The sequence below is a fragment of the Hirundo rustica genome, chromosome 5, assembly GCF_015227805.2.
Source record: "Hirundo rustica isolate bHirRus1 chromosome 5, bHirRus1.pri.v3, whole genome shotgun sequence".
NCBI classification, from domain to species: domain Eukaryota; kingdom Metazoa; phylum Chordata; class Aves; order Passeriformes; family Hirundinidae; genus Hirundo; species Hirundo rustica.
The window spans coordinates 73119186-73146184 of NC_053454.1; the positions used below are offsets into that span (position 1 = coordinate 73119186).

Here is a 26999-nt window from a genome sequence, read left to right on the forward strand (position 1 = left end):
CAAACCAGAGACAAATGGATTTCCACATGACCTACTTTATCTGGCAAGATATAGAAGCAGTCTACTCCAAAATTTCGGACAGCCCATTTAAACCCTTTGGAATGCACTCGTGGAAGAACACAAGGTCAGCGGAGGAATGGAGGCATCTCGCACGTGCTTCCTGAGCTGGGAGGCAGCGCCGGCACCGCCACCACGTCTGCAGGTTGCTCGCAGTGTGCCGCCGCAGCACAGGGATGCTTTGGGTGACAGTGGCTATGTGGGATCCAGGAACGGCAACATTCCCCACGGTGCTGTAGCAGGACACCCAGGATGGAGCCCTTCTGAGCTCCCTCCTCGAGCTGCTCTGCTGGCCACATCCTCTTCTTCAAAACCAACAGCTTGGTTAAAAACATCCTTGTTAAAACCAGGCAAAATGCCCCTTCCCCTAAGAAAAAATCCTCTCTCCTCTCTTCTTCCTCAAAGGCCTTGTACACAAATAGCAAAGACCTCTGTAGTGCAAATAATTGAGCTCAAAACACCTTTATCTTCCAGGCTTCCCGAGGAACAGCAGTTCAGGAGATTATGCCCTAGCCTAAGCTGGCTGAGTGTAAAGATTCTTCTACGTGGAGGAACTGATTAGGGTAATTATTTCACCACTCTCTTCATAGACACTTTTACAGTTGTAAATGTGCAGGTGTGAAGAGTCAGACCTAAATATTATGCTCTTTATGAATTTCATTAGCCTTAATTGCTTCAGTTTCCCCTAATACAGGCTATCTAAATTATGAACTGAGGAGCACTGCTGGATAGAAATCCACAGGATTAGTATTCTTGGATCTTTTAGCTGTTCACTGACTTAGAGAGAGAGGCAGAGCTCTGTGCAGCCCTCTCCCGAGATGGTAGGTGAAGGCTGTGGGACTGTGGATGGGTAACTCCAATGGCTGAGTGCAGAAAAGGAAATGCACTGCCATGACTAGGAAAGGAGCAGCCCACGAGACAACATCTTAACCTTTGGAAATCGTGCTTTGCTGTATTATGTTTTCTCCAGTTCCACAAGGCAACAAAAAACATTTTATGTCCAGTCTCGGGGCTTGTGACTAGGCTCAAAAACTAAGTATGGTGTAAAAGGCAATCTTTATTGTTTATTATTCATCGCTATGGCATTAACTCTTTTTCCCTATGGATGTTTTATCATTACCTGACAGGGATGAAATCCCTCCGCAAAACTGACAAATACTTGAAAACTTATGCTGGAGTCCAGGCTGACGCTGGTTTCAGCATGTTTTAGAACACAAATGTCATGTTTTGAAATTTGACCTCAGGGACAATCTTGTGTCTCTGGACCAGATAACTTGTTTGGTTGGTGCCTCCATGGAGACTGCTTAAGCCAAAAGAAGCTTTCTTCGATTGGCCCTCGAGGCACAGGTTAATTAATGGGATTCAAATGAACAACTGGGTCCTGTGACAATGCCCTAATGCCAGTGGCGTTTTTAGTTAGTTCACACTGACTCTACGTGCTCTACACACTAAATCGTCTCCAGGGATCTAAAGGAAACTGGAAAATTTTGTATTTTGGATAATCTCAAATGTTGAGATTCTTAAACAATGGCGTTAGTGGTTTAAACAAAAGAGTTGCACTGAAACCCAGCTTGAAATCTACAAATTGAGTTTTTTATATTTACTAACCAAATCACTTTTTCACTTTCTACCAGCCCCACTGAGGAAGTTGAAATGATGATGTCCAGAAATTCACGCAAGGATGGTTTGGGTGCTTGGATTTGTGCGCTTTGAATATTGCTAAAGGTTGGCATTCACCTCTTTTCTTATTTCAAATGCTTTTGGTAAAATATCTTCTTTGACGATCTTTCTTTTAGTGCTTCATGATGCTTCATAATGTTGTAATTATCATGAAAAGATTTATGTTGAAATTGATGCACAGATTTTAACACTTCTGCACTTTCTCCTTGCTTTTTCCCTGTTATTTCTTTGAATGCCTCTATATGCTACAACCACTGCTTTGTAACTTTTTAATACGCTTCCACCTGAGTGAATGGCAGCCTCGTCGGGCTCCCTTCGTGCCGAGGCACACTAGGGGGACTATTTCTCTGCAGTGGAAGAGCACTGGGGCTGAACAACGCGGTTCCATTCCGGAACTTGCAGTTTAGTTATCTGGAAAAAAAAAATAATAAAAAAAAAGTTTAAGAAAATATATAATTGTTTTTGTTAAAAGTTTACTACTATTATTAATCTTCATTTAATAAGAGGAGTTGCCTTTGGCCGCGCTATTTTTAATGCAGTTTTAACAGGGATCTTTCAGACTGCCTTTTGTTCGTTTGTTCGCTCGCTCGGGGTTGTGTTCGTTCGTTCGTTCGTTGGTTTGTTTTCCCCGCAGGGACCGAGCCCGCCGCTCGCCCCGTGCCCTCCGCTCCGGGCCGCGCCGCCGCAGTCCCCGCCGGTGCCGACTACAGCTCCCAGGATCCCTCTGGAAGCGCCGGCCGTCCCTCCCTGCCCGCCCCGCCGCCTGCGAGCCCTTGTTGTTTGAAAAGGCTCCGCCGGAGTTTCGGGGGGAGCCGCGGCGCTCGGGGCGGCGCCGGGCGGGGGCAGGCGGGGCCGGCCGGGACGGCACGGCCGCTGGGCGCCGGGGCGGAGGGGGCCCGGGCGGGCGCGGCGCCGCCAGTTCCAGGGCAAAGCCCCCCCTCCTCGCCGGCCGGCGGGGAGCGGAGCCAGACCCCCGCCCCGCCGCTCCCCGCGGAGGGGAAGGCCGGGAGGGGAAGGCAGGAGCGCCGCCGCTCCCCTCCTCCCGGCGCAGGGGGAGGAGGGAGAAGGGGAAGGAGCGACCCGGGGAGCGGCGGCGGCCGGCGCCGGGCTCGGCGGGCGGGAGGGAGCGAAGCCCCCGCGGCCCTGCCCGGCGGGAGGGTCCCGGCTGGCGGGGGCGGCGCCACGGGCGCGGGGCGGTGGCTGGAGCCTGGATCCCGGAGCCTGCCCCGGGACGCCGAAGTTGCGGCGGGGCGGCGGCCGCCCCTGTCGTCTCTCCCGATGTCCGTGTGACTCGGCGGCGGCGAGGAGGAGGAGGCACGGGGGACCCTCCCGCCTCGGCCCCGCTCGCCGCCCCGCTCCGCTCCGCTCCGGCGGGCTGTTGTGCGAGAGAGACAGACGGACGGACGGGCACACGCGCGCACCCCGTGCCCCGTCCCGCCCCGCAGCCCCGGGAGGCCGGGCCGGGCGCGGTGCCGCCGCCGATCGCGGCTCCCTCGGCCGGGCCGGCCCGAGCGCCGCTGCCTGAGGAGGAGAAGGAGCAGGAGCAGGAGGCGGCGGGAGCGCCCCGGCGGGCAGCGGCGCAGCCATGAGCGGCGGGGAGGTGGTCTGCTCGGGCTGGCTCCGAAAGTCCCCGCCGGAGAAGAAGTTGAAGCGCTACGTGAGTGCCCTCTCCCACTTGCGGGCCGCGCTCCCCCTTACTCCCTCCCTTCCTCCCTGCCCCGCTTCTCTCCCGTCCCCGCTCCCCCGGCCCGGCCCGGCCTCCCCGCGCGGTCCCTCCCGGCCGGGCCCGGACCAGCCGCCCTCCCGGCCGCCTCCCCGTTCCAGCCGGGACTTCTGCACCGCACGTCCCGTGCCGCTTCCCCAGCCTTTATTTTCCCTTTCCTTTTATCCCTACTTCCTTTCTTTTTTTTTTTTTTTCCTTTTCGTTTTGTATTTATATATATATATTTTTCTCCTTAAAAAAGGGGCGCTGAGCGGTCAGATGTTTCAGCCCAGTTTTTGTCGCCTTTCCGAGGGAGTCGGGAGAGGGAGGGGGGCGGAGTTTTCCCCTCTTCCCCCTGGGTCCGGGCTCGGTGTATATGTGTTTTTAAAGGTAAACACTTGCCGTCCCGGGGTTGGTGCCCGTTCCCAGGGAGGCGGGGGGTGCCCCGGTTCCGCGCCGCTCCCGCCGGGATCGCGGCCGGGGCTGGTGGCCCGGAGACGGCGGAGAGCCGGGGATGCCCCGGGAGCGCTCCCGCTGGGGCGGAGGGAGCTCTCCGCGCCGGGAAAAGGGAGGAGAGAGTTGCGAGAGAGGCGCCCGTGTCTCTCCCGAAGTTGTTCCCGCTGTTGCCCGGCGGAGGCTGCGCTCGCAGGGGCTGCGGCGGAGCGGACACCGCGCTGCCGGCGAGAAAATGGAGCGCGTTTGCTGAGCGGGCAGATTCCGTGACAGGGCACAGCGGAGCTGCGGGGCCGCCGGGGAGGCTGTCAGGTCACGTAGGAGGGATGGGTGATGCCAGGAGTCATCGCTGCTGGCTGAGCCCTTTCCCATTGGCACCCGGCTTGTTTCGCTGCATCTGTGTGATCGGGACAAAATGTTGGGCCCTTTTTTTTTCCCCCCCCTCCTTTATTTCTTTCTCTTTTTTCCTTTTTTTTTTTTTTTTTTTTTTTTTTTTTTTTTAATTCTTATTTTTCCCCGCCGTTTTTTGGGCGTTTTTTCCCCCTTTTTCAAGCAACTAAGCTTCAGATTTATTTGAGAATCTGTGAATACAGATCTCAACGCGACCGTGTTGTTTTTGTTAGCGATTAGCAGCCTCTTCTCGAAGAACTGTTCTGGGCGATTTTTTTAAATGCCAGGATATTTGTGAAATGAGACTCTATTTAAATTAAAATGCAGTATTTGGGGTTGCCTATTCTCTGGTTCCCAGTGTCAAAAATCCCGTTTGTGGGAAGGAAAGAGAACATTGTGATGGGTCATAGCAGGGTCCTGCTTCCCTGCTGGATTGGACGTGGACTGTAGTTTTGGCCGATTTTCCGTGTCTGTGTGTGTATTCACAGGATGCCTCTTTACCAATGTGTAGGAATTGACAGTAGTATTCATGTTTTAAAAACTTTTCATAAATTTTATGCTCAAACTCTAAATCCCGGGAAGGGTGCTGTCTGTAAATGGACAGAGTTTGCTCTCCTAAATCGATCTCATCAATCAGTCTCGAAATATGCCAACTTTTTTCCACGTAGCTGCCCCTTGAGTGTATTTATAGCTCCACTTCCGTACTGGAATTGCACCAGAACCTTTGAGGGGAAAACCCTGACTACAGCACTGGTCAAGTGGTTCCCTGTCCTAAAGAGGTAATTCCTTAATTTTCCCTTGGAAGGGGGACCTGCTTTTGGCGCAGGCAGAGTATCAGGGTGATAATATGGCAAGCCTGTGTTAGCCTGATTTGGTCTTTAGCGTTGCATCACCGTGCACTGCAGGCCATAAGGTCACGAGTTTAAATCTTACACGTTACTTTTGCCTCTTTTCCACTTGTGTAAGTGAAAGGTACCACTTAGAGAAGCATTTAAAGTAGAATTCCCCCCGTTTGTCCGGAGCGCCTGATCTGTTGCAGGCTGAAGGCTGACGCTCCCTTCAAAGACCTAGAAGTGACCTTGACATTACGGTCGCCGTCTTCGAGCAAACAAAAAGTTGATGTACTTAAGACGATGAACTTTAGCTGAGTGCACTGGCTGGAGAGTTGGCTTGTGCTCCCTGTAATTCTACACTTGAGCCAAGGCACAGCCGAGAGCTGCCTTTTCCAAAGCCGTGTTTTGTGGTGGTGGTATTTCAAGGGGCCGCACCAGACGAAAAGATGGGAAAGTGATTTCGATAGGAAACTGCTTTTCTGCAGCGCATACGTTTCACATGTATGTATGGAAAATCGTAACTTCCCGCTCCCGTTAGGTTTTGCGTGCAAGTGTTGGGGCAAACCCAGGTTACCATCTGGGAGCGGAGATAAAAAGTCTGAAATTGCAGTCAAATATGGTTTAGTTCTTAGGAAGGGTGAAAAGGAGCACTTTGAAGCTAGTACACAGACATATGTTTTGCAGGGACTCCAATTTTTAGTTTGAAACAGTTGGACATGGTATTGAAGCTAGCTTATATTCATTTTGAGGCTAAAAAAAAAGTAAAAACACTCCAACCAACCCTGTCCTACAGGTGGAATAATCAGATTTCCTGGAGTGTATGCCTTTATGCCATGAACGTCCGTTTCCTTTCTTAGGAGTTCTGTTCTCATGCCTTGTTCGTGTGTTTTTGGTATGGAATTAATGTTCTGACAGCCACTGGCACCTGCTGTCAGTTCCCTGGAGCTGGTGTTCAGAACAGTTGGTTTGAGGGAATAGACTGGTCATTTCCAGCAGCAGATCCCTGAGGAAAGTGCAGGTAACTTTTGGCGCTGGTTGGGGGTCCAAGATGTGGAATTAGCAGAGGAGAGGGAAAAGGGAGCTGGGGCCAAATCCTGCACGGCTCTCCACAGCCTGTGCTGTGGTTTCACGAGTACATGAAAGAACTTGTTTGTGCAAAGAGATGGAGGACTGCTAAATTTCACAGCTTCTGCTGTCTTCTTGTATGTTTTTCTTTCTCCCCTGGTTCTGTTGCCTTCAGCTTTGCAAATGTTTATGTGCTCACTTTAACTTGCTCTGGTTTTTCTGTCCCCTTATTGTTAAAAAATGTAATTGGAAAGCCCCTTCCTCCCCTTCTGCCCTTTAAAATGTGATAGTAAACCTTGGCTTCATGGTTTTCTGCTGCGTTGCAGCTCTGCTGTGCACGTGCCAGTTAAAATAGCTGATGCTTTGTGGTGGCAGCACAGAGGGTTTTTACTGCCATTATGCTGGGAAACCACCAGATATTTAAACACAGCTGTCCTTGGTAAAGCAAGGAAGAAAAGCTTGAGGGAATAGGAATAAGTCTTAAATTCTCTCCTGGAACGACTGTGCTTTTGTCTGGGGTAGGCTGGGGCTCAGCAGGACACCTGGATGTGCTTTGAATCCAAATCTTAGCATTGATGGTTGGTTTATGGAACCAGTTCGTAGAAAGTCTACTGATATAGTAGAATATTTCCCAGTATTCTGAGGGAACCTCGTCAGTGCATATAAATATCTCAGAGTCTGGTGCCAAGAGGTTGATGCCAGACTCTTTTCAGTGGTCCTCAGTGACAGGATGAGGAGCAATGGCTATAAACTAAAACCACAAGAAGTTTCACCTTAACGTGAGGAACAACTTCTTCTCACTGAGGGTGGCAGAGCCCTGGAACAGGCTGCCCAAGGAGGCTGTGGACTCTCCCTCTCTGGAGACATTCCAACCCCACCTGGACGTGTTCCTGTGTCACCTGCTGCAGGTGACACTGCCTTGGCAGGGGGTTGGACTGGATGATCTCCAGAGGACACTTCCAACCTTAACTATTCTGGGATTCTAACATGTCCTACTTAGAAATACATTGTATTGGATAAAAGGTAAAACTCCACCAAAAAGACTCTGTGTAGACTAAACACTTTTTGGGATAAATTGGGATAAATAAGATTTTTCTGTATCTAATAGACTTCCCCATTCTTCTTAGAGTTCATAAGATGATTTTTATATGTAAATTAAGAAACCTGAATTTTGATCTAAGTGTGACTAAAAATCCTGTGGTTATTTGACTATTCCTACTGATAATCCATTTAGCTGTTTAAAAGCAAGGAGTTTAAAAATGAGAAATGGACATGATCTCCCTAGGATCTAAGGGATATGATTCGGACAAGGCTACAGATAGCATCCCCTTACTTTCTAACCTTTTCAGTTGTAGACAGTGGCTAAGAAGGCTCCAGATTATTGAGCTAGTTATCGATGTTTAAACCGGAGGCTCAGGCAGCCTAGGTGCAGAAGGGGGATATTTTGCTGTGGTTTTGTTGGCAGTTGCTCTTTGGCACTAATCACATAGATGCATCTTCTGTCTTGAGTAATACTTAAGCGTGCTAAGATGTGTAATGGTGTTAAGAAATGTTGTATTCAGCAGAAGAGTTGTAGTTTGGTAAAAGCTGCAGTGCCTGACCGAGGTGCTTTTTCTGGAAGACACCTGTTTGTGTTAAGCTTTTTTTGTTGCGATCTTTCATCGGCATCGTGAGCGAATTTAAGAAGTTGGTTGGTTTACAGTAAAAAAAAAGGCAAACCAAGGTGAGCTTGTCTGACATCATTCAGTGCTGTCCCCGTGGAACTGGGTCAAGTTAAGCTAACTCAAGACAGATGAGTATAATTAAGCAACATTATATGACGTCTTTTGCATTCTGAACTTGATTGTGCTTGTGCTACTCAAGAAGTTGCTGAAGACCTCGCAGGGACTGGTGTTCAGGCAGGAAACCTTCCTTCTGGAAGGAAGTCTGACCCTCCCCTTCTGCTGTGCTCTAGTGAGAAAACAGCAGTTTGACTTTTGATCCTTTCAAACGTGGGTTAGCAGACCCTGGACCATGAAGCTGAAGGCAGGACTAAACACGGTGGTTTTGCTGGTCATAGGAGGAAGCTGTGTTGTTCCGTGTGCCAGCTAAAGATGCTGATACCATCTTGGGTATGACTTTAGGACTGTAGCTACATCCTGAGCTTGCTGTTGGGGTGCAGGGCTCACTTGGGGAACGTGGAACTCATCATACAAGTATTTGTCATCTTTGGCAGGACATCAGCAGCTGGGGTCGAGTTTGCTGCCAAAGCCGCAGCGCTCTTAGTGCCTGACCTGTGGTGCATGCTCTGAATTAACTCCCAGAGGATGGCTGCAGAGGCTAGGAGCAGGCACCAGCATATCAAACAAATTAAGAAGGCTAATGTGTGCATAGTAAGATTGTCTTTTGCTAGTTATTTTAATTTTTATGTAGTTCACCATGCTAGCAATTTAAGCATCTGTGAGCTTGGGGGGGGTCAGATGGTACCTGGACCACTTGAATGCTTTTGTTCCTTGGTGTTGATAGGAAAATTGGAGACCTAATTAACAGAAATTGCCCTGCTCCTCTTGAAGTGCAGGTGAACTACCGGGCATATGAAATAAGCCAGATATTCTAAATATGTTAAATGGCAGGTGAAATTTTTCCTAACAGCTTCGAAATAATAACTCCTAATTTGAGAACACAGTAGCTGAGAAATGAAGGAAGAATCAAGTTCTGACTTTTCATGATATTGAGGATGGTTCTCAGTTGGATGTATAGCAACTTATGGAGGCCTTTTCACTGTTGCTTCTGTGTTTTGATAAATCGTTTAATGAGATTTGGTGCAGCTAATCACAGGGGATTACAGTTCAGCGAGAAACTAACAGGGAGCAGGGAGAGGAAGTGGGAAAACAAATCAGTGTCTGCCACTTTCTTGATGCTGCACAGTGGCCTCTCCTCTACAGAAGCACAGAGTCTGGCAGCATTGAATTTAATCGATGTACTGTGTACTGAGCAGGGGAAATAATGAAATGCCGTGATTTTAGTTTCCAGTTATACACCAATGAGCTTGTTTTCCATGCCTTTTAGTCAGTCATCAGCCCAAAGCAGCTGCGTGAAATGTCAGTTGGATGAATTGAGAAAAGAATGTTTTATTGGACAGTTTAGCTTAGAGAAGGATAGTCCTTGACTGTCAAAATAAGCATCAGTTCTGGAAACCTTTGGTAGAGCAGGTAACTCTTTCAGCTGAGAGGTAATTCTTGGTATTCAACAGTCCCTTGTTTAGAGAGAGGAGAAAGTGACAAACAGAACCATTTCTAGTGTCCTTTTCTCTCCCTCTTTAGGTTTTAACAATCTTGGAATGATGGTTTGGTCACTTCTGGGGCATGTTTGATTTTTGTCTTTTTTGAGATAACTGTAGGGATCACACTTTTACAATCAAATGCTCTCTTCTACAGGCATTTAGAAAACATTTACTCCCCATTAAATTGTACTGGTGCCTTTGATAGAAGTGTTGGCAAAAAAGTGAAAGAAACATCAGTGATTCAAAAGGTAGTAAATTTAAGGAAGAGAAACTTGTGGATTGTTGATGACTCTGGCTTGGGTATCTTATGCTTCTTTAGTCGTTTTCTCACCTTTTCATAGTCTAAAAGTAGTTGCCAATGGACTATATTGGGTGAAATATTTTCCTAAATCAAGAGGGAGAGTACAGCTGATGAGGTGCAGGTGTTGTTTTGACAAAGAGCTGAGGTTCGCCTCCTTATTTTTTCATTCCCACTTTTGCAGCGTTGCAGTGGCAGGCTTCTTGAGACCTTTTCAGAATTACCTTCTGTTGTCTGTGCCTCAGTGAGTAATCATTTTATTGCCAATAGAAGCGAGTTCCACTGTTGCAATTTCTTTGCAGTATTTCATGAGGAGGGCCAAACCTTATGTCTTGCAAACGACTTGAGCAAGGCAGGCTGAGAGATCACACAGAAAGGGATAATCTTGTCAAGGCAGGTAAGTTCTGTGTACAGGTGAATACAGTGTAATTTGCTGCTGGTTTGGGGAATCTAATGTGAATTCAGCTCCTTGTATGTACAAACAACTAGCTCTAGAACTATGTCTTTCTTTCTTTTTTCCTTTCTATTTTGGGTTTTTTTCGGAAGGATGAAGGGAGGATTCTGCCATCTCCCAACTGCAATAACATACTGTTTATTTTCGGTTCCCCTTTTATCAATTCTTGATTAGGCTTTTACATTGGCTCTTCTATGAATTCTCTGGTTTGTTTGCTTTAGGAAAAGTGTCCATAGTTGCACAAATAACATTAGCTTTGTAAGTATTGTTCGGTGCAATATGCTAGTTGTATTTGTTACCTTTTTTTTTTTTTTTTTTTTAAAGAAAAGCACCCCTGGCTTCCAATAAAAGGTTACGTAGTATGTTTTTTGTACTTGTGTTTGCTTCCAGCTGTTGACAAAGGTTTTGTTTCTCATGATGAACTTTTGAAGCTCTTTGAAACATGCCACAGTGCTTTTAGTTGTAAAAAGTGCTCTTACGTTACGTAGTATCCTTAGCAGTATCCAGCGGGGAAATGTTTACAAGGTGACTTTCTGCGAGATGAAAGAGGCTGAATTAGCTGTTGAACTCTCTAGCCTTCTTGGTGTGTTTTTGTTTTTTAACGGAGGAGAAGAAATATATCTAATTGCTTTGTATGCCCCAAAATTACAACTTTATGATTAAACTCCCTGAGGTTACGGTGACACATTTTTCTTCCTTTTTTGTTTTTCTTGGTAAATGGCAGTTATTTGGGAAAAATGGTAAAATGGGGTATTTGGAGTCGTCTGTCTTGGAACTGGAGGCACAGCAACATGTAATTAAAAAGGTCAGGCAGCTATGTCCATATGGCTTGTGTATTATTATGTGTGATACCTATGCATGATACAAATAATTCTGTTTAAAAGCATACCTGGTGATACTTCAGCTAGGAAGCAGTGCCAAGATCCAGCCTCTCCAGACAGCTGAGTTTAGGCCCCACGTCAAGAAGCGAAATAAGTGAAAAGCTTTTGCTCCTTTTCGTTTTGTACAGCATTTTCTTGGCAGGCTGATTTAAGAACAACTCCGCTTTTTCAGGAGCTGTGCTTGTTCTTTTGTCTGAGAATTTCTAGGAAGCCAGAAGAAAGCTTTTCACTCTCTGTGTGTTTTAAAAAGAGGTCATTTTTGCCTTCTGCCACAGGCTGGCTAGCTGGGATGGGAAAGCTTGATGGGTGGCTGGGGATGGTGGCCAGCCATTGGGATAACCTTGCCTGGCAGGAGAAAAGCAGCCTCGTCCCTTTGCCCGGTCCCCACACGAGTTTTCCAGCCGGCTCGCCGGTGACATGTGGGTTCTTCTGCTGCCTTGGAAGTGAAAACAACGCCAGATAAACCCTTCGTGGCAGTGGAGATAGTGGCTGTCACAAAGTAAATCTGCTTCCCCACCCAGTTCCCGGCACAGCCAGCCTTGGGGCAGGGTGATGGCAGATGTGCTCCCTCCTTCCTCCCGGGTGAGCCCGTCTCCACCCCGCGAGGAATGCCATGGGTTTCACTGGAGCAGGCTCCTCTCCTCTCCTCTCCTCTCCTCTCCTCTCCTCTCCTCTCCTCTCCTCTCCTCTCCTCTCCTCTCCTCTCCTCTCCTCTCCTCTCCTCTCCTCTCCTCTCCTCTCCTCTCCTCTCCTCTCCTCTCCTCTCCTCTCCTCTCCTCTCCTCTCCTCCTCTCCTCTCCTCTCCTCTCCTCTCCTCTCCTCTCCTCTCCTCTCCTCTCCTCTCCTCTCCTCTCCTCTCCTCTCCTCTCCTCTCCTCATCCTCTCCTCTCCTCTCCTCTCCTCTCTCCTCGTCCTCTCCTCTCCTCTCCTCTCCTCTCCTCTCCTCTCCTCTCCTCTCCTCTCCTCTCCTCTCCTCTCCTCTCCTCTCCTCTCGCCACCACCAGGCTCTTCAGTATTTCTGCCTCAGAGGAAAAGGGGGCAAAGGAAAACAACACAAAATGAGACTTTGGTTTATTTTTCTACTCTGTCTGGGGTTTGGGGTTTAAAAGCAAAATAAACTGTCCGTAGGTGTTTATTGCTGATGGTAGGAGTTCACTGGATTGGTTTTGGGGTATGGAATTAAGAGCATGGGAAGCTCTTCGAACGCAGTTACTACCCCTGCCTCCAAACAGACCTTTGATGCAATCCACACGTGAGAATTACGGTGCTTTTGGGAGGGTTATTAAAAGGGCAAATACACGAATGATATCAGATGAAAGATGGATTTTGAGTTTCCATTTGGAATGATACCCATTTCTTAAACAAACAAAAAAAAAGGCGGTCCTGAAAATTATGTGTCAGTGTGTCATTTTCCCTTTGTATGAAGAATAAGTGCACTGAGTCACGTAATGTGTTAGACAAATGTTCACATTCACACTTAATGCATGTTTCTGTTACAGTTTTCTGACGTTGGTGTTTCCATGTAGATTCTTAAACAGGATCAGATGTAGTGGAGAAGCTGCACCTGGTTTTGGGATGGTGCAGGGAGAACCGCTGCTTTATAAGGAATGCTTTTTGAAACCAGCCCTAAGTCCATATACAGAATTCAACAAACAGTTTTGATTTTTAAAAATGTGTATACATATCTGGGATCCTTAAAAATAGGGTAAAATACTGACAGCAAGTTTGTCTCTTTGCAACAAACACTGAAAAGTAAGAAATTTATTAGAAGAGATGGTGGGGATAATTTATTTGATGCTTCTAATGGTTATTCTTAGGACTGGTATGTGTTTGTTTCATCAATAAACAACCAAGAAGGAGGATGTCAGAGTAACGTATGAACTTGATGCGAATTGACAATTTGTCCTTGCATTGTTTAATTAAAAAAAAAAAAAAAAAGAGGGGCAGGGAGAGAGAGGAGGGTGTTTGGAGTGTAGTTTGAAACAGAAGTGGCTGGTGTTTTCCAGGACAAAAGAGGCAGTGGAATGCTCTGCCATGTGGTATCCACACTGGGAATGCAGGAGATTCTTGGGAGGCTTGGAGAGAATCCCCCATCTGTAAACATGAACTCTTGGAGGTCTGGGCTGTGATAAGAGGAAACGTCGAAAATGTCATGTTGTAACTGGTTCCTTTGGTTCACTCGTGCGATCCAGTCTTTTCCTACTTCTGCTCATGTGCAGGAAGTGTCAGAGGTAGGCTCTGAGTGTGATGCCATCTGGCAGTCCTGCTTTCCTGGAAAATAGTGATCTATATGAGCTTAATTTGAGATTTAAGCTGCAAACTGACAGAAACTTATCCCTTTTAAATCTTTCGCTTGTTACACAATTCCATGATTTCTTTTGGTGCTCTTCATTAGAAAAGAAATGTTTTTTCTTTCGGTTACGTGTTACATCGGGTGATGTTCTCATGGTGGTGTTAGATAAACTTGTTGTTTACAAAACCCTTTCCTGTTGCTAAGGGAGATAACTTCAATAAGTGCAAGAGTAGGGATGTCAAGAAGTGTATCTTCCTGAATCTTGCATGTCTCGGTGCATTTCCATTCACTGTTTGTATGCAATTATTGCTGCGATTATTTGCATCACGCTGTGTGAGTAAGTTTTGCAGTCTAAGGGCTTGTTACTCAGTGTGAAATAATGCCCTCAAAGCTCGAGGCTGAGGTCATGTCACGCTCTTAGTTATGACCTATCTAACGCAGTTGTCTGTGTGCACAAATGAAGTTAAATTGCATAAGCTTCTCAGCACTATGAGAAACACCTAAAATGACTCTTCGCTGCCAAAGGTCTGTCAGCGGAGAGGACACACTTGTATTCGCTCAGCGGTCAGTCATTACTAAAATAAAACCTGGTTTTTCTTTTCTGGAGTTTTGGAGTGGGGAAGGGAGAAATGGGGCACGGGAAGATCTGAACTGAAGGGTACCATACAAGTGACTCATTAGTGTAAATTGGGAAACTTAACCCTGGTTTCATCCCTGGGTAATTTTGTCCTAGGACAAGTAACTACAGAGGTTTTTTGCTATGTTGTGTACTTCAGTGCTAAGTTAACTCACAGTCCTTTGAATTTTTCCTTGATCTGATGGTTCTGTCGGTCTGTGAATCTATGCAGCTCCAGGAAAAAAAGGCGCAGGAGTTTATTGTCTGATTTATAAAGGGAATGACAGGAAGATCTTTACTGATAATATAATGGAGGCATCATCACTATCATTACATAAATTTGAGAGTGTTCTTTGGTGGGGTTTTCTTACAGTGCGGCCATAACTCACTGTGATACAAATCTGCTTGTTTGCTGTTTTAGCCGTGGAACTGGCACGTTAATAACGCAGATTATTACTGCAGTTTAAGAAACATTAAACTTCTGCTGGGATCTAACAAACTGTGGATGGGAGGTGCAAAGCCGTGAGCAGCGCTGCTGAGATTGCTTCCAACAACTGCTGGGAAGGCAGCACTATTCCCATCGGGATGCTCCTCCTGCCTTCTGCTTACGGGAAAAGGTTTTCCTCTCAGTCTCTGCAGCCAGCGTCGGGCAGAGCTGGAGAGCGTTCCCACCTCCCTTAGCTGGCTGGAGAATGAGCCCTTCGATCCTTTGCTTCAGGTAGTTGTCGTTTAAAGGGAGGGCAAATGGAATGCTCCTCTGAAATCTCAGTCTGCTTAAATACGGTAAGGAGTAAGGGAGACTGTGATCTGTCCTTTCCCACCGGGAGACTGAGCTGGACAGATGTTTCTTACTCAGTGCTGAGGAGGAAAGTCCCTGGCTAGGGGCTCTAGAATGAGGGTTAAAGGGTGAAGGAATCCTGCGGGGGCCTCCTGATGCAGTGATGGCTTCAGCCCTGCACAAGTGGGAGCAAAACTTGTGTCCCTTCCTCTTTTCCTCCTCCTCCTCCTCCTCCTTCCTCTCATTGCGGCTACTTTGTGTTTATTTTCCTACTTTTAAATTGCATAATTTAGTCCATCCTGTCACTTCCTAATGTCTGAATCATAGGTAGCTCTTCCTGCCTGCAGTAAACAAACATTTTACTCCTGGCACCTTTCCAAACACTGAGATTGTGTTTATGAAGGTGGAGGGGGTCCTCTGGCAGCGTGTTTGGGAAGCTGCTTCACTTGAGTGCAGGTTGGGTAAGCTGCTCACTGCATGCTCCTGCGGCCAGCTGATCTCCTTGTCTTTCCGATCGTTCAAGCTGGTGGAGCTGCTGGGCTGCTCAGGCCGCGCAGGTGAACGGTAGCGGACGACAAAAGCAGAGCACAAGCAGTGGGCTGTGAGCTCCTGCGCTTCATACCAGTAGCGGTGGATTGCCTCCAGCCTTGCCCTGCGGGCGGTGCCCCTTGGCGCTCTCACGCCCTGCGTGCGGGTGCAGCACTGAGGCACGGCGTGGGGCCTCTCGCCTGTCACCGGGGACAAACGCCGCCTGCTCCAGCGCTCAGGCTCCGCTCGGTGTTGGAGTCTTTCGCTGCAAGGCCGGAGGGGAACATGGGGTACTTGGGAGCGTGTGTCAGCCTCCATCAGCCTGCTGCATAGCTTAGACAGCGTTGGTAAAAGCTTGTGCAAAATAGGAGTGTGTCGTCCTCACTTCTCATGTTACTGCTCCTCCTTCTTAGCTTTGAAAATCCTTTATTTTATTTTTGAATTGACTGTGATTCCAGAATGATGCCACTAACACCCATGGAGGCTCCCCACCTCACCTGCTCATTTTCACTCTCTTTACTGGTTACTGTCCTTTATGAAGGAAATGCATCTTGAACCGTCACAGACCAGCCTCACAATGTGTTGGGCACTACAGCTCCTGCGCTGCATGTGGAGCTGTTAAATGGACTTCACTTGGTAAATGGAGACAGCGGAGGGAAGATCCAATCTTTGTTTTGGCAGCTCCTACCCATCTGTGCCTCCTCACTTCCCTCTCTGGTTCTTACTACTAAGGTGCAAGAAGGTAAGAACAAGTGAAATATGGTTAGGATAGGTTAGATGAGGTAAGAACACCCCAAATATTGTGCTGACTTCATTGTGCTTTCTTGTAAAAGATAAAGAGATCGCCTTTTTCTGAAGTTACAACTTACCCTGACTTTTCTGACCGTGTTGTGTATAGCATGGGAAGCATGTTCTCTATGCAGATGATGTAAAAAAAACCTAACCAAAACCATCCTGCAGGTTGTGCCAATAAGACGAAGCAAGAGAATGTTACTCTAGCCTGGTTTAGTACCGGTTTCAGAAAAGACGATTGAAGCGAAGGAACCCTGCTATTACATGCCATAGGAATGCCTGATGTTCCAGTTTGTTCTGGCTGAGGCTGCACATGCACAGGGACCTGGGGCTTTCCCTTGTGCCGTGTTTTCTCATCCAGTCAGTAAATGAATGGACAAAGTTCCTCAGAAAGGTGAGTTTGAGAGACTTTGGGCCTGAGAGCTCGTTTTAGTTGTGGTTGGGTTGAATACCCTTCTTGCCATCATTGCCTGCTTGCGCTGTTTGCCTGTGTGTAATGAAAGAATTTACATTTTATTTCACAATAGTGGGAGGAGTTACTTTTTCCTTTGGTTGGAGTTGAAATGAGTTTTCTGTATGAGGAGTATGAAAGTAATTTTCTTGGGGGTGCAATTCGGGTAATGTACCATTACTAGGGAATTGGAAAGAAGTACTGGGATAGAAGACAGCATCGTCTTAATAATATATTCCAGTCTAAAGTCATGGCAGCCTCTTTGATAATAATACTGTACCATGTGGAAACAATTACATGAAAACATTTTTATCTCTTTGATACATGCGTTTTGGAATTCTTGAAACTCAATAGTACATATTCAAATAAATGCCACGTTAAATAATGTAGAAGATACTTACGTGTCTTTTCTACCCCATGTGGTGAAAGTTTTGCTGAATCAGAAACAAAAATGTAAGGGCTGGGTCCTGTAATTATAGTATTATAGGGCCTGTCTGCTATTGTCTTTTAAGCTTGTAATATAAAGTGTTTTGGTTAGAATGAAGATAACGCTGACCAAAGTACAATGAAAGCCAATTCTGCAGTCGCTTGCATTACTTTGTCTTGTAATGTTCCACCGTACTCTTTTATCAGTTCTAGTCAGTAAACATCACAGCGGTGTGCAAACCTTTCCATTGGAATTTGAGGTTAGTAAATTATATTCTTGCACTGAATTTCAGTGATTGCATTATTGTCATTCATCTGAGGCCATGACAATCTTGCCTTCTCAAAGGAGGTTGGGCTTTTTATTTCTTTAAGAAGACATGAGCAGTATTCAAGTGAAGTCTGACGGAGTGCTCTATGATTTTTAGCAACTTGTTAAGCCGCGCTTCTGAGTTGCTTGTGAAATGTCAGTAAGTCTCGTTGTAAAGTGCAGATATTTCTCTAGGCAGTTGAACTATGCAGCCTTAAGTTGCTATTAAACACCTCTATAGTATTATGAAAAAAAATCATGATAAAGCTTTATACCAAAACCTGTGACTGTGGACAGGTGTAAGCCAAGAAAATGGTTGAGTCTATAGTAGAAACGTGCTTTCCCACAAAATACAATCCAGGGATGTAGCTGCTGTAATTGTGCAATAAATTATCATAAATGTGATGTCATAGTCTCTGCAACTTTCTGAAGGGGTAGTCTGATTTTGAAATCAACCAAGTAGTGAATAACAAGCCTCTGAATTGGCCGAGACAGCAGCAAAGTCTGTATCATTTGGGGAAAGCAGTCATCTCCTCAGTGAATTAAACTATTTCAAAATAGAACTTGTTGACTCAATGTGTTAATCTTGGCTTTTCATGAAAAAGTGCGGCATCCAACACTGATGAATTATTTTTTTTATAACAGATCCCTAAACTTAAGGCTACACATCTAAAAAGAGACTGACTGGAGGAGAGTTTATTGTGGCTATTGAATGTAACTCTTCTGAACTGCAGTTTTTCTCTGGTAGCATTCAAACATTCTTATTCACCTGTAGAAAATGCTCCCCAGATGCAGGTGGGATTGCAGGACTGAGCTTTTGATTTACGAGGACAATTTCACGAGGGTAAAATTACCCAAGAGTGTGTCGTGAAGATTAGACAGAACCCAGCATAACTTTAGGATTTCAATGGTATAATTCAGAAAGTTTGTTTGGGATAATTACTGTATGTGATTACAAGGACATATTGCTTGAACTGTAGCTCTGTTAGTCACGTGCTATTGTAACTTAAAAAAAAATAATAATAATGGGAGAGTCCTCCAAGTTTGTTATGGGTCTTGGTTAAAAATCAAGTATTGTTAGTGAAGTTATTTGAAAGAGCAAGTTGAAATTCAATTGAGTGCAGTAAAACTTATAAGGATATACTTTAAACGTAATAAAGCACAGTTTATGTTATTCAGTGATTACCAGAACCTCTTGGTATATACATATATATATATAGTAATTAAAGCAGTTCAAACAGCTTAGAAATTAGTGATGTGCCAACAGAACGTATCTCTGTGCCTTCCTCTGAACTTCCTTGTAAGTTCAAACAGCTGAGAAATCGGTGATGTGCCAGCAAAATATATCGCTGTGCCCTCCTGGTAAGAAATAGGAAAACGTTCCCAAGATCTCCTTTCCTGTGTCCTTCAGGTAAAAGCATGGGTAAATAAATGAGTCTTGCAGTGTGCCCAGAATGTTATCTGTGAGGGGTCATCTGGAGCAGAATTTTGAGCCAAGAGCCTTCCCAGAAGGTGAAACCTTGGCTTTAACCTGGCTCAGTCTTTCCTCATGACTTTTGTAGATGCCTGCAGGTGACCTTTTCCAAGCTGATACTCATTCCTTCTATTTTTTTTTTTTTCCCTTTTCCCCTTTATTCACTTTGGAAGCAATCAAAAACACCTTTGTTGAGCTCTTGTATTTAGCCTTGTGACATAATGCCCTGCTGCTCTTGTAACCTAATTGGTGTCTTTCCTAAAAGAAAGTAGTCTTTTATTTTCTTTTTTTCCTTTTGCTTTTGGTCTCACCTTCCCTTGAAGATCTGCAGCTTCTGTAGCTGTTCATCTTTGCTCTGCCTTGCCATTGATCTGGCTGTGGACGGCTCCTCATGCTCATTTAATGGCACACACTCAATCTCTCTGCTCCTAAATGCTGTCTTTTCTCAGACTTGTCTCCTTGTAAAATACTGCCACTAATGTTTTGCTACCAAATTAAGTGTGTTTCCTGGTTTTTTGGAAGTTGTCTTTGCAGCTGACGTCTCTGTTCCTTTAACATGCGGCCAACACTTTCCTGATGTTTAAGTCTCTTTGCCAGTAGATTTGGCGTTTGTACCTCCCTACCCATCTGTGCCTCTTCACTTCCCTCTCTGGTTCTTACTACTAAGGTGCAAGAAGGTGAGAACAAGGGAAATATGTTTAGGATAGATTAGGAACAATTGACAGAATAGAGACTGGTGAGCACGGGAATTATCTCTGCTCTTTTGGGAGCGCTGCCAAGATAAGCTGCTGTCCTCCGTATCAGCTGCAAAATTTCTTTGTGGTCATCCTTCAGTAAAGCCCCAAATAGAGTGCGTGGTTTGAATTCCACTGAGATATAAAAGCAAACACAAATATGAAAGCTGACCCCTGAAGGAATGCAGTTTTAACTATAAAGCCAAATTTTCTTTCACTTGATGATCTCACTGCTCTAATAATAAAATAATTAGGTTTTTTAAATTTTATTTTTAATATAACAAAACCTGAAGGCAATGGAATTCGCAACATGCGTTCCCTCATGTGAAAGGGGTAGAAAGCTTTGGAGGCTTCAGGTGCTTTGACAGCATCAGTGGTGTCTTCCCTGGCCTGTGCCTCTGTCAGGTACTTTTCTCCCAAACTGAAGTGATTTGGAGCTGGAAGATACATTTACAGTGGTGACATGGCCACTGGGACTGCTGCTTTCTATCTTCACAAGTCTTGGAGAAATTCTCTAAGAGTGATGTGTGACAAAGCAGAATTAATTACTGTGTACAGTAGATAAGCCCTGTATCCCATGTGCCACCCCTTGCAACTCAGAATATTCTGTGATTTGATGATGTAATCCATGACTGGTGCTGTCCAAGAGGGAAAACTTGCGTGAGCCCCCTCACCAGGATGCTGCACGTAGTGGCACAGATCAAGGCACCCAGGGCTGCTGCCGGTTGAGCTAAAACTGACCAGGCTGCATGTTTTTAAGTTTTGCAATGACCCTGACTGGGGCAAAAAGATAGAGCTGTCTGCATATCGATGGGAAGGCAAGTTGGAAGTGGTCCAGACCTGTTTGTGCACTCTCCAGTTGCTCTGCTGCATCAATCGGTGCGGAGTATTCCTGGAAGGGGAGTCTGGGAGGGGGGTGGAGAAGGTGATGACTTGTTATTTTCTGATCTTGCGAACCTGCAGTGTTCTTAATGGGAATAACTGGAAATGAAGAGGCTACTCAGGTGTAATGAGGTTTAACTAATGTAACCAATGTTTCAACTTGTTCTACTGCATGTTTGCTCTAAGGCTTGTTTACGTATTGTATAAGCCAAACTCGCCTGTCTTGTTGGGCGAGTGTGGTGAAGTCTGCAGAGCTACGTGAATGCTCTGTAATATCTTACATAGCATTAACAAAATATGCCCCTGTGCTGTGACACACTAATGGCACATGAAATCTCTGTGCTTTTCAGACACACCTCAGAAGGATGATAGCAACTTTTTGCAGATTGTGGGAAATCGGGCACACTCCAAAAATACCGTAATACCGGCGTTTTGTATTAAAAAAATAAATCAAGGCACCCGAGTTCCTGACAGAGGCAAATGAGAGTTGCAGGTTTTCTCGCTGATGGTCATATGCATTGCTCTGAAATGTAGTGAAAATGTGTTGATGGACAGTTTGTATCAGGTGAGGTAATTATTGTTCTTTTTTTTAAACTCCCTTTCCCAAGCTCACTGCCTTATTGGTCTTCTGGTGACCTTTTGGAGTTCATCACAAGAATATTTTTGGTATTTCATATAATATAGCTACTATGAACAGCTTCTTTCGCTGAAAAGATCTAGTGTAATAAGAATGTAGTAGTCATTGTGCATAACACTTCCAATGCTAAGGGAAAAATTTCTTTTCCTCTTGGACTAAACTTCATGGGTTAGTACGAAGCAAAATCTAGGAAAGAATTTTTCAAGTGAGCCAGTTAATCAGAGCTTCTGTAAGGTGATCACAATTGTGCCGAACAGAAAACCATGGAATTAGTCTGGTTGTGAACCGAGTTCTGCAGTTAATATATTTTTTGCCAGTTTTGTTCACGAGAACTGCTTCAGCTATAGAATCAGGTCTGTTGTAAAAATTTGGGGCTTTGATGCCTAGAATTGCTTTTTGTTGTCCCTTTTGAACATTGGTATGTAATATTTGTTTGTCTCTAAGGATCTAAAGTTTCTCTTAAGAGTTGACGTTTCCCTCAAGGGAGTTATTCAGAATTGTCATCTAGATAAATTTAAGTATTTAATTATAATCCATTGATTTATTGACCTTTGTAGAAAAATGTTCTGATAAAATAGAAATATTTCATTAGCATTTCTGTCACACTAAAAATATTTTAACATGAAAACAATAGTAAAATTTAATCAGAAAACTAAAAATATAGCTCCACTGAAGCAATACATTTCCAGAATGTTTTTTTTTTTTTCTTCTGCTCTCTCCACTCTCCCAAAAGGTTGGAAGGAAATGTAGTTTCACAATCTTTGATTTTCCTGAGTTTCCTATTTTGATAGCCTTCCTAATGTGCTTATCATCGTTTGCCTGGGATGGATTGTTCAGAGTTCCTTAGGGTAACTTAAAGTGGAGACATGTATAGTTTACCATGTGGCTTGTGTCTCAATATTTCTGAGCAGTTATCTGACCTCCATAATCTGTGTTACAGGAAGAAGGTTTGTGCAAAATGCTGGTTTTATAACAGGAGAGGCCATGACCCATAGTGATTTTTATCTGGAAATAGTAGCTAGAAGGGAAGATGTTGCCTCATTTGAAACTTCTCAGTAGTTTGTGTTTTTTGGTGGTTTTAGTTTATTTTTTTCATTATTTGAATTTTCAGTCCAATTATTTTGTGCGCCATGTAAGAAACTGCTGTGTTCAGACTATAGTGATGTCAGCCCAGTGTGTGTGTGCCACAGGGAGGTAAATCTGGCTTCCCCTGGGATTCAGAGGTGCTGGTGGAGCCAGCGAGGGGCGTGGAGCACTGGGAAGGCATTAGACTTGACAATTCTGTATCGCACTCTCGGACATGCCTGCGTGTCCAGAAACCTACAGGCAGAAGCTCAGCCTTGAAGTAAAGGCAATTGTGACTGGTAAATTTTAAACTTGCTCTGGAGCAGAATAGGTTTATATAGCAAACTGGACATAGCAGAGGAGTTCCTTGCTGCTCTTACTGCCTCAAACTGAGAGGATGCAGAGGGGAATTGAGTAATGTGGGCTGCATGCACTGTGAGTGATTGGATGGCCTTGTATATTTACATCTGACTTATTATAGTATAGTCATTCTTCTTCGTCTTCTAAAATTAGCAAAGCGCAGCACAATTATAATACTTTCATGCTTCGGGATAAGCTTTGCATTTCATTAGTTCATTGGTTCTTATTTATGCCATGTCAGTTCAGGAAGAAAAATGTTAAACTGGAATAACTTGTTTTGAAAGTTCAGTACAAGTGTGTGCTTTCTTCATCTCCAGTTTTGAATCTCCCACCTCTTCTGTTAATGTGAGAGTCTGCCTGCCTCTCGTCTCTGCAGAGTTGTAGACATCACCGTGGAGCAGCATCAAAGCGGTTTATTTGCTTTCAAATACATGCATGCATTTGATGAGAAGTTTTTAGTTGACACCCCACTAAATCCTCCTTTTCTTTTTTTTTCCCCTCCTCCCCCACGCAAATATTTTTAGGACAAGATTTACTGGTAAAAATAGCAACAGGTTAGAGGCACCTTGCTGTAGCTTGGCTACGCTTCTCGTTAGAGACGTGTTTGTGCCTGTCTGCGCGGTGGCCTTCGTCACCTGGAGGGCACCGTGCTGTCCGCAGCCACTTCTTTCTCCTGAGTCACAGCCTTCAGCCACAGTGGTTTCTAACTGTTTGGGGAGGAAGTTTGGTCAGGAACGTGAGGGCAGCTTTTCTTCTCCCCCCTCAGCCCTGCCGGGTGTAGGGCTGGAGGCTGCTTGCTGTGCCTCCCTCCCCTGCTGTGGGGCTCTGTCTTACTCCATGCACAGCTTTCCAAGGAGAGCACCAGGCATGTCCAACTGTCCCCAGGGAACCCCCAGAAGTTCCTGCCCCTCCGCCTTGGGCTGGACGCTGGTGGGAACGGAGATTCCCGTGTTCCAGGCTGTTGGGTTCGTTCATCTTCCTCGAGCGCTGCTTTAAAGCTACCCAGCACGGAGCGCGCTCTTTAGAGATGACAGCCTTGCAGTGTTCAGATGGATACTCTGGAAGGCAGAAGAGCTCTCAGCCAGGTTGGTTAGCAGGCAGTAATGGATGTGGCCCAGCCTTGCAGTGTTCAGATGGATACTCTGGAAGGCAGAAGAGCTCTCAGCCGCGTTGGTTAGCGGGCAGTGAATGGATGTGGCCCAGCCTTGCAGTGTTCAGATGGATACTCTGGAAGGCAGAAGAGCTCTCGGCCAGGTTAGTGGGCAGTGAATGGATGTGGCCCAGCCTTGCAGTGTTCAGATGGATACTCTGGAAGGCAGAAGAGCTCTCAGCCAGGTTAGCGGGCAGTGAATGGATGTGGCCCAGCCTTGCAGTGTTCAGATGGGTACTCTGGAAGGCAGAAGAGCTCTCAGCCAGGTTAGGGGGCAGTGAATGGATGTGGCCCAGCCTTGCAGTGTTCAGATGGATACTCTGGAAGGCAGAAGAGCTCTCAGCCAGGTTGGTTAGCGGGCAGTGAATGGATGTGGCCCAGCCTTGCAGTGTTCAGATGGATACTCTGGAAGGCAGAAGAGCTCTCAGCCAGGTTAGCGGGCAGTGAATGGATGTGGCCCAGCCTTGCAGTGTTCAGATGGATACTCTGGAAGGCAGAAGAGCTCTCAGCCAGGTTAGGGGGCAGTGAATGGATGTGGCCCAGCCTTGCAGTGTTCAGATGGATACTCTGGAAGGCAGAAGAGCTCTCAGCCAGGTTGGTTAGCGGGCAGTGAATGGATGTGGCCCAGCCTTGCAGTGTTCAGATGGATACTCTGGAAGGCAGAAGAGCTCTCAGCCAGGTTGGTTAGCGGGCAGTGAATGGATGTGGCCCAGCCTTGCAGTGTTCAGATGGATACTCTGGAAGGCAGAAGAGCTCTCGGCCGCGTTGGTTAGCGGGCAGTGAATGGATGTGGCCCAGCCTTGCAGTGTTCTGATGGATACTCTGGAAGGCAGAAGAGCTCTCAGCCAGGTTAGCGGGCAGTGAATGGATGTGGCCCAGCCTTGCAGTGTTCAGATGGATACTCTGGAAGGCAGAAGAGCTCTCAGCCAGGTTGGTTAGCGGGCAGTGACTGGATGTGGCCCAGCCTTGCAGTGTTCAGATGGATACTCTGGAAGGCAGAAGAGCTCTCAGCCAGGTTGGTTAGCGGGCAGTGACTGGATGTGGCCCAGCCTTGCAGTGTTCAGATGGATACTCTGGAAGGCAGAAGAGCTCTCAGCCAGGTTGGTTAGCGGGCAGTGAATGGATGTGGCCCAGCCTTGCAGTGTTCAGATGGATACTCTGGAAGGCAGAAGAGCTCTCAGCCAGGTTGGTTAGCGGGCAGTGAATGGATGTGGCCCAGCCTTGCAGTGTTCAGATGGATACTCTGGAAGGCAGAAGAGCTCTCAGCCAGGTTGGTTAGCGGGCAGTGAATGGATGTGGCCCAGCCTTGCAGTGTTCAGATGGATACTCTGGAAGGCAGAAGAGCTCTCGGCCGCGTTGGTTAGCGGGCAGTGAATGGATGTGGCCCTGGGGCCGTGCTGCTGGAGCGCCGCGCTGGCGAGGCCGCCGGACAAACCCAGGAGGATGGGGCGGTCGGCAGCCGCGTTTCTCTTCCTCCTGCGGCTGGGTGCGCGGGCTGGAGTGAAAGATGAGACTCTCGCCCTCCGACCGCTCTGCGGGGTGCAGCTTCGTCTCGGGTCTTTCCTCGCCGTCGATGCTGGTGGGAACGGCCTCTTTTCGCCACGCGTTTTTCTCGCTCGCCGGCTTCTCCGTGACCTTGCAGCGAAGTCATAAAAGCTTGAATCTTTGCTATCGCGGCCCTCGCCATAGCAACATGCGTCATAGCCGAATAATTATTTATTTAATGGGTTTAATTATGAAAACTGGGAAAGGCACTGACGAAAACTGGATCAGGTAGGGGGGGAAAAAAAAAGCACTGGTTTTAAAGTAAAAACAAAAAGCAGCAACAATTTCATGATACCTGGGACAGGAATAAGTTAAGTACTGCAGCCTTGGGTTTTTCACTACTTTACTTTCTTCTCTGTCTCTCTATTCCTCGTATTTAATTGTTTTTTCTTGTCTGCTGTGGAAAAAACATGCTGCTTCAGCTGCTTCAGCGTTTTCTCCCCACCCCTGTTTTCAAACCTATAAATACACTTCCTTTGTCATGTTGTTCCTTAAAAGCTTCACTTCCAGATAGCTTTGCTATTTAAAATCTCCCATCTTTCAATTTCATGCTATCGTGTAAAAAATAATTAGGAAGCCTGAAATCAAGTGCTCTTTTTCAGTCTTTAAATTTCAGATTGTCTACAGCTTTCACTCCGTATATTCAGAAATCAGTGTTTCTATTGACAAGCCTTCTCTGAAAGAGCCATCTACAAGAATAAAATTTAAAGTATTTAAGAACATACAGATGCTAGCACATTCGTAGAGAAACGACGTATTTTTTTATAACAATGACTGCTATGCCCTGGAGGATTTCCTCATTTATTCTTATCAGTATATACACCAAAAGTTACACTATCTGCAGCACCTGGTGGACTGATCTCTAATTAGCAGTTGTTCTTTTCCCTTCATTCATGAGGCAAGAATGAAATGAGACAAATAGCTTTGTTGATTCCATTTCAAACTTACTGACATGTTGTGATTCTTTCAGTTTGAATTAGTAGAGAACTCAGTAGCCATAGCAGAAAAATACCTGGACTCCTGGCAGAGATGCCCTTTCCTTGTCTCTGCTTTCAGGCTGCACTGGAGTCCTGAATGAGAGTGGGAGCAAGTGGGGTGGGAGTATCAGAGCGGGTTTTGGCAGTTCAGGATTTTACAGATGAGTCTTGCCACAAATACACTGAAGGCAGCTTGCGAAATATGACTTGGTGACAGAGCAATGAATTGTTAATCCAGGATGGGGCTAGAATTTCAGATTTGTGAACTTTTGGCATGGAGAGAAGGGTGGGGTTTTGGGAGGAAATTCATTTGTTGGATCGTGATATTAAATGCAAAGACTTTTTACTGAATAGCTCAAAAAATATCTTGGAACAACTTTCCTGTTGAAGTTATTACTGGAGTCAGAAGCCATCATTAGTGAATATACCTGCTCAGGCCTGATTCATGGAAGCAGAATTTCCTTTTGCTGTTGTGTGTGTTTGTTTTTGCTGGGATTTTTCTTAGTGGTTTTTTGGGGGGGGTTGTTTTTTCAGTGCTGAAAGGTGAAACTTGATGTGTTGGTGTGCTGGCTGACTTAAGTGCTCTTTAGGTAGTCTCTTACTCGCTATGTAGGAAAAGGAGACATCCACTCCCCTGCTGCCTGCAGGGAGCTTTGTGGGATATAATCTTTCTTTTTTCCTTGGAAAATTACTTTTTTTGCATTTTATTCCACAGATGTGGTGCAAGACTGCATGCAGGACTCACAGGCTGAACACAGTATGTTGGGAGAAAAGCCTTGCCTTAATAGTTACATTCTTGTTGTATCTTCTCGGCTGCCCACAAAAGTCTGCGTTTTGGCTCTGCAATGTGGGAGCGCCTTACACTTGAGAGCTGTTTTGTGGCATTGCTCTTCACAGAAGGAATCAGCA

The 26999-nt window shown here is 45.8% G+C and overlaps 1 protein-coding gene across 9 annotated transcripts in view; it reads left to right on the forward strand.

Moving 5' to 3' along the window:
* Positions 1 to 3237: 3237 nt before the first annotated feature.
* GAB1 (GRB2 associated binding protein 1) overlaps positions 3238 to 26999 on the forward strand; it is a 94795-nt gene continuing 71033 nt past the window's right edge. For all 9 annotated transcript variants that reach the window (XM_040063790.2, XM_040063791.2, XM_040063792.2 and 6 more), the window contains exon 1: positions 3238 to 3394. In XM_040063790.2, coding sequence (XP_039919724.1) covers positions 3323 to 3394 — 72 coding nt within the window. In that variant the 5' untranslated portion in view covers positions 3238 to 3322. The remainder of the gene's footprint in view (positions 3395 to 26999) is intronic.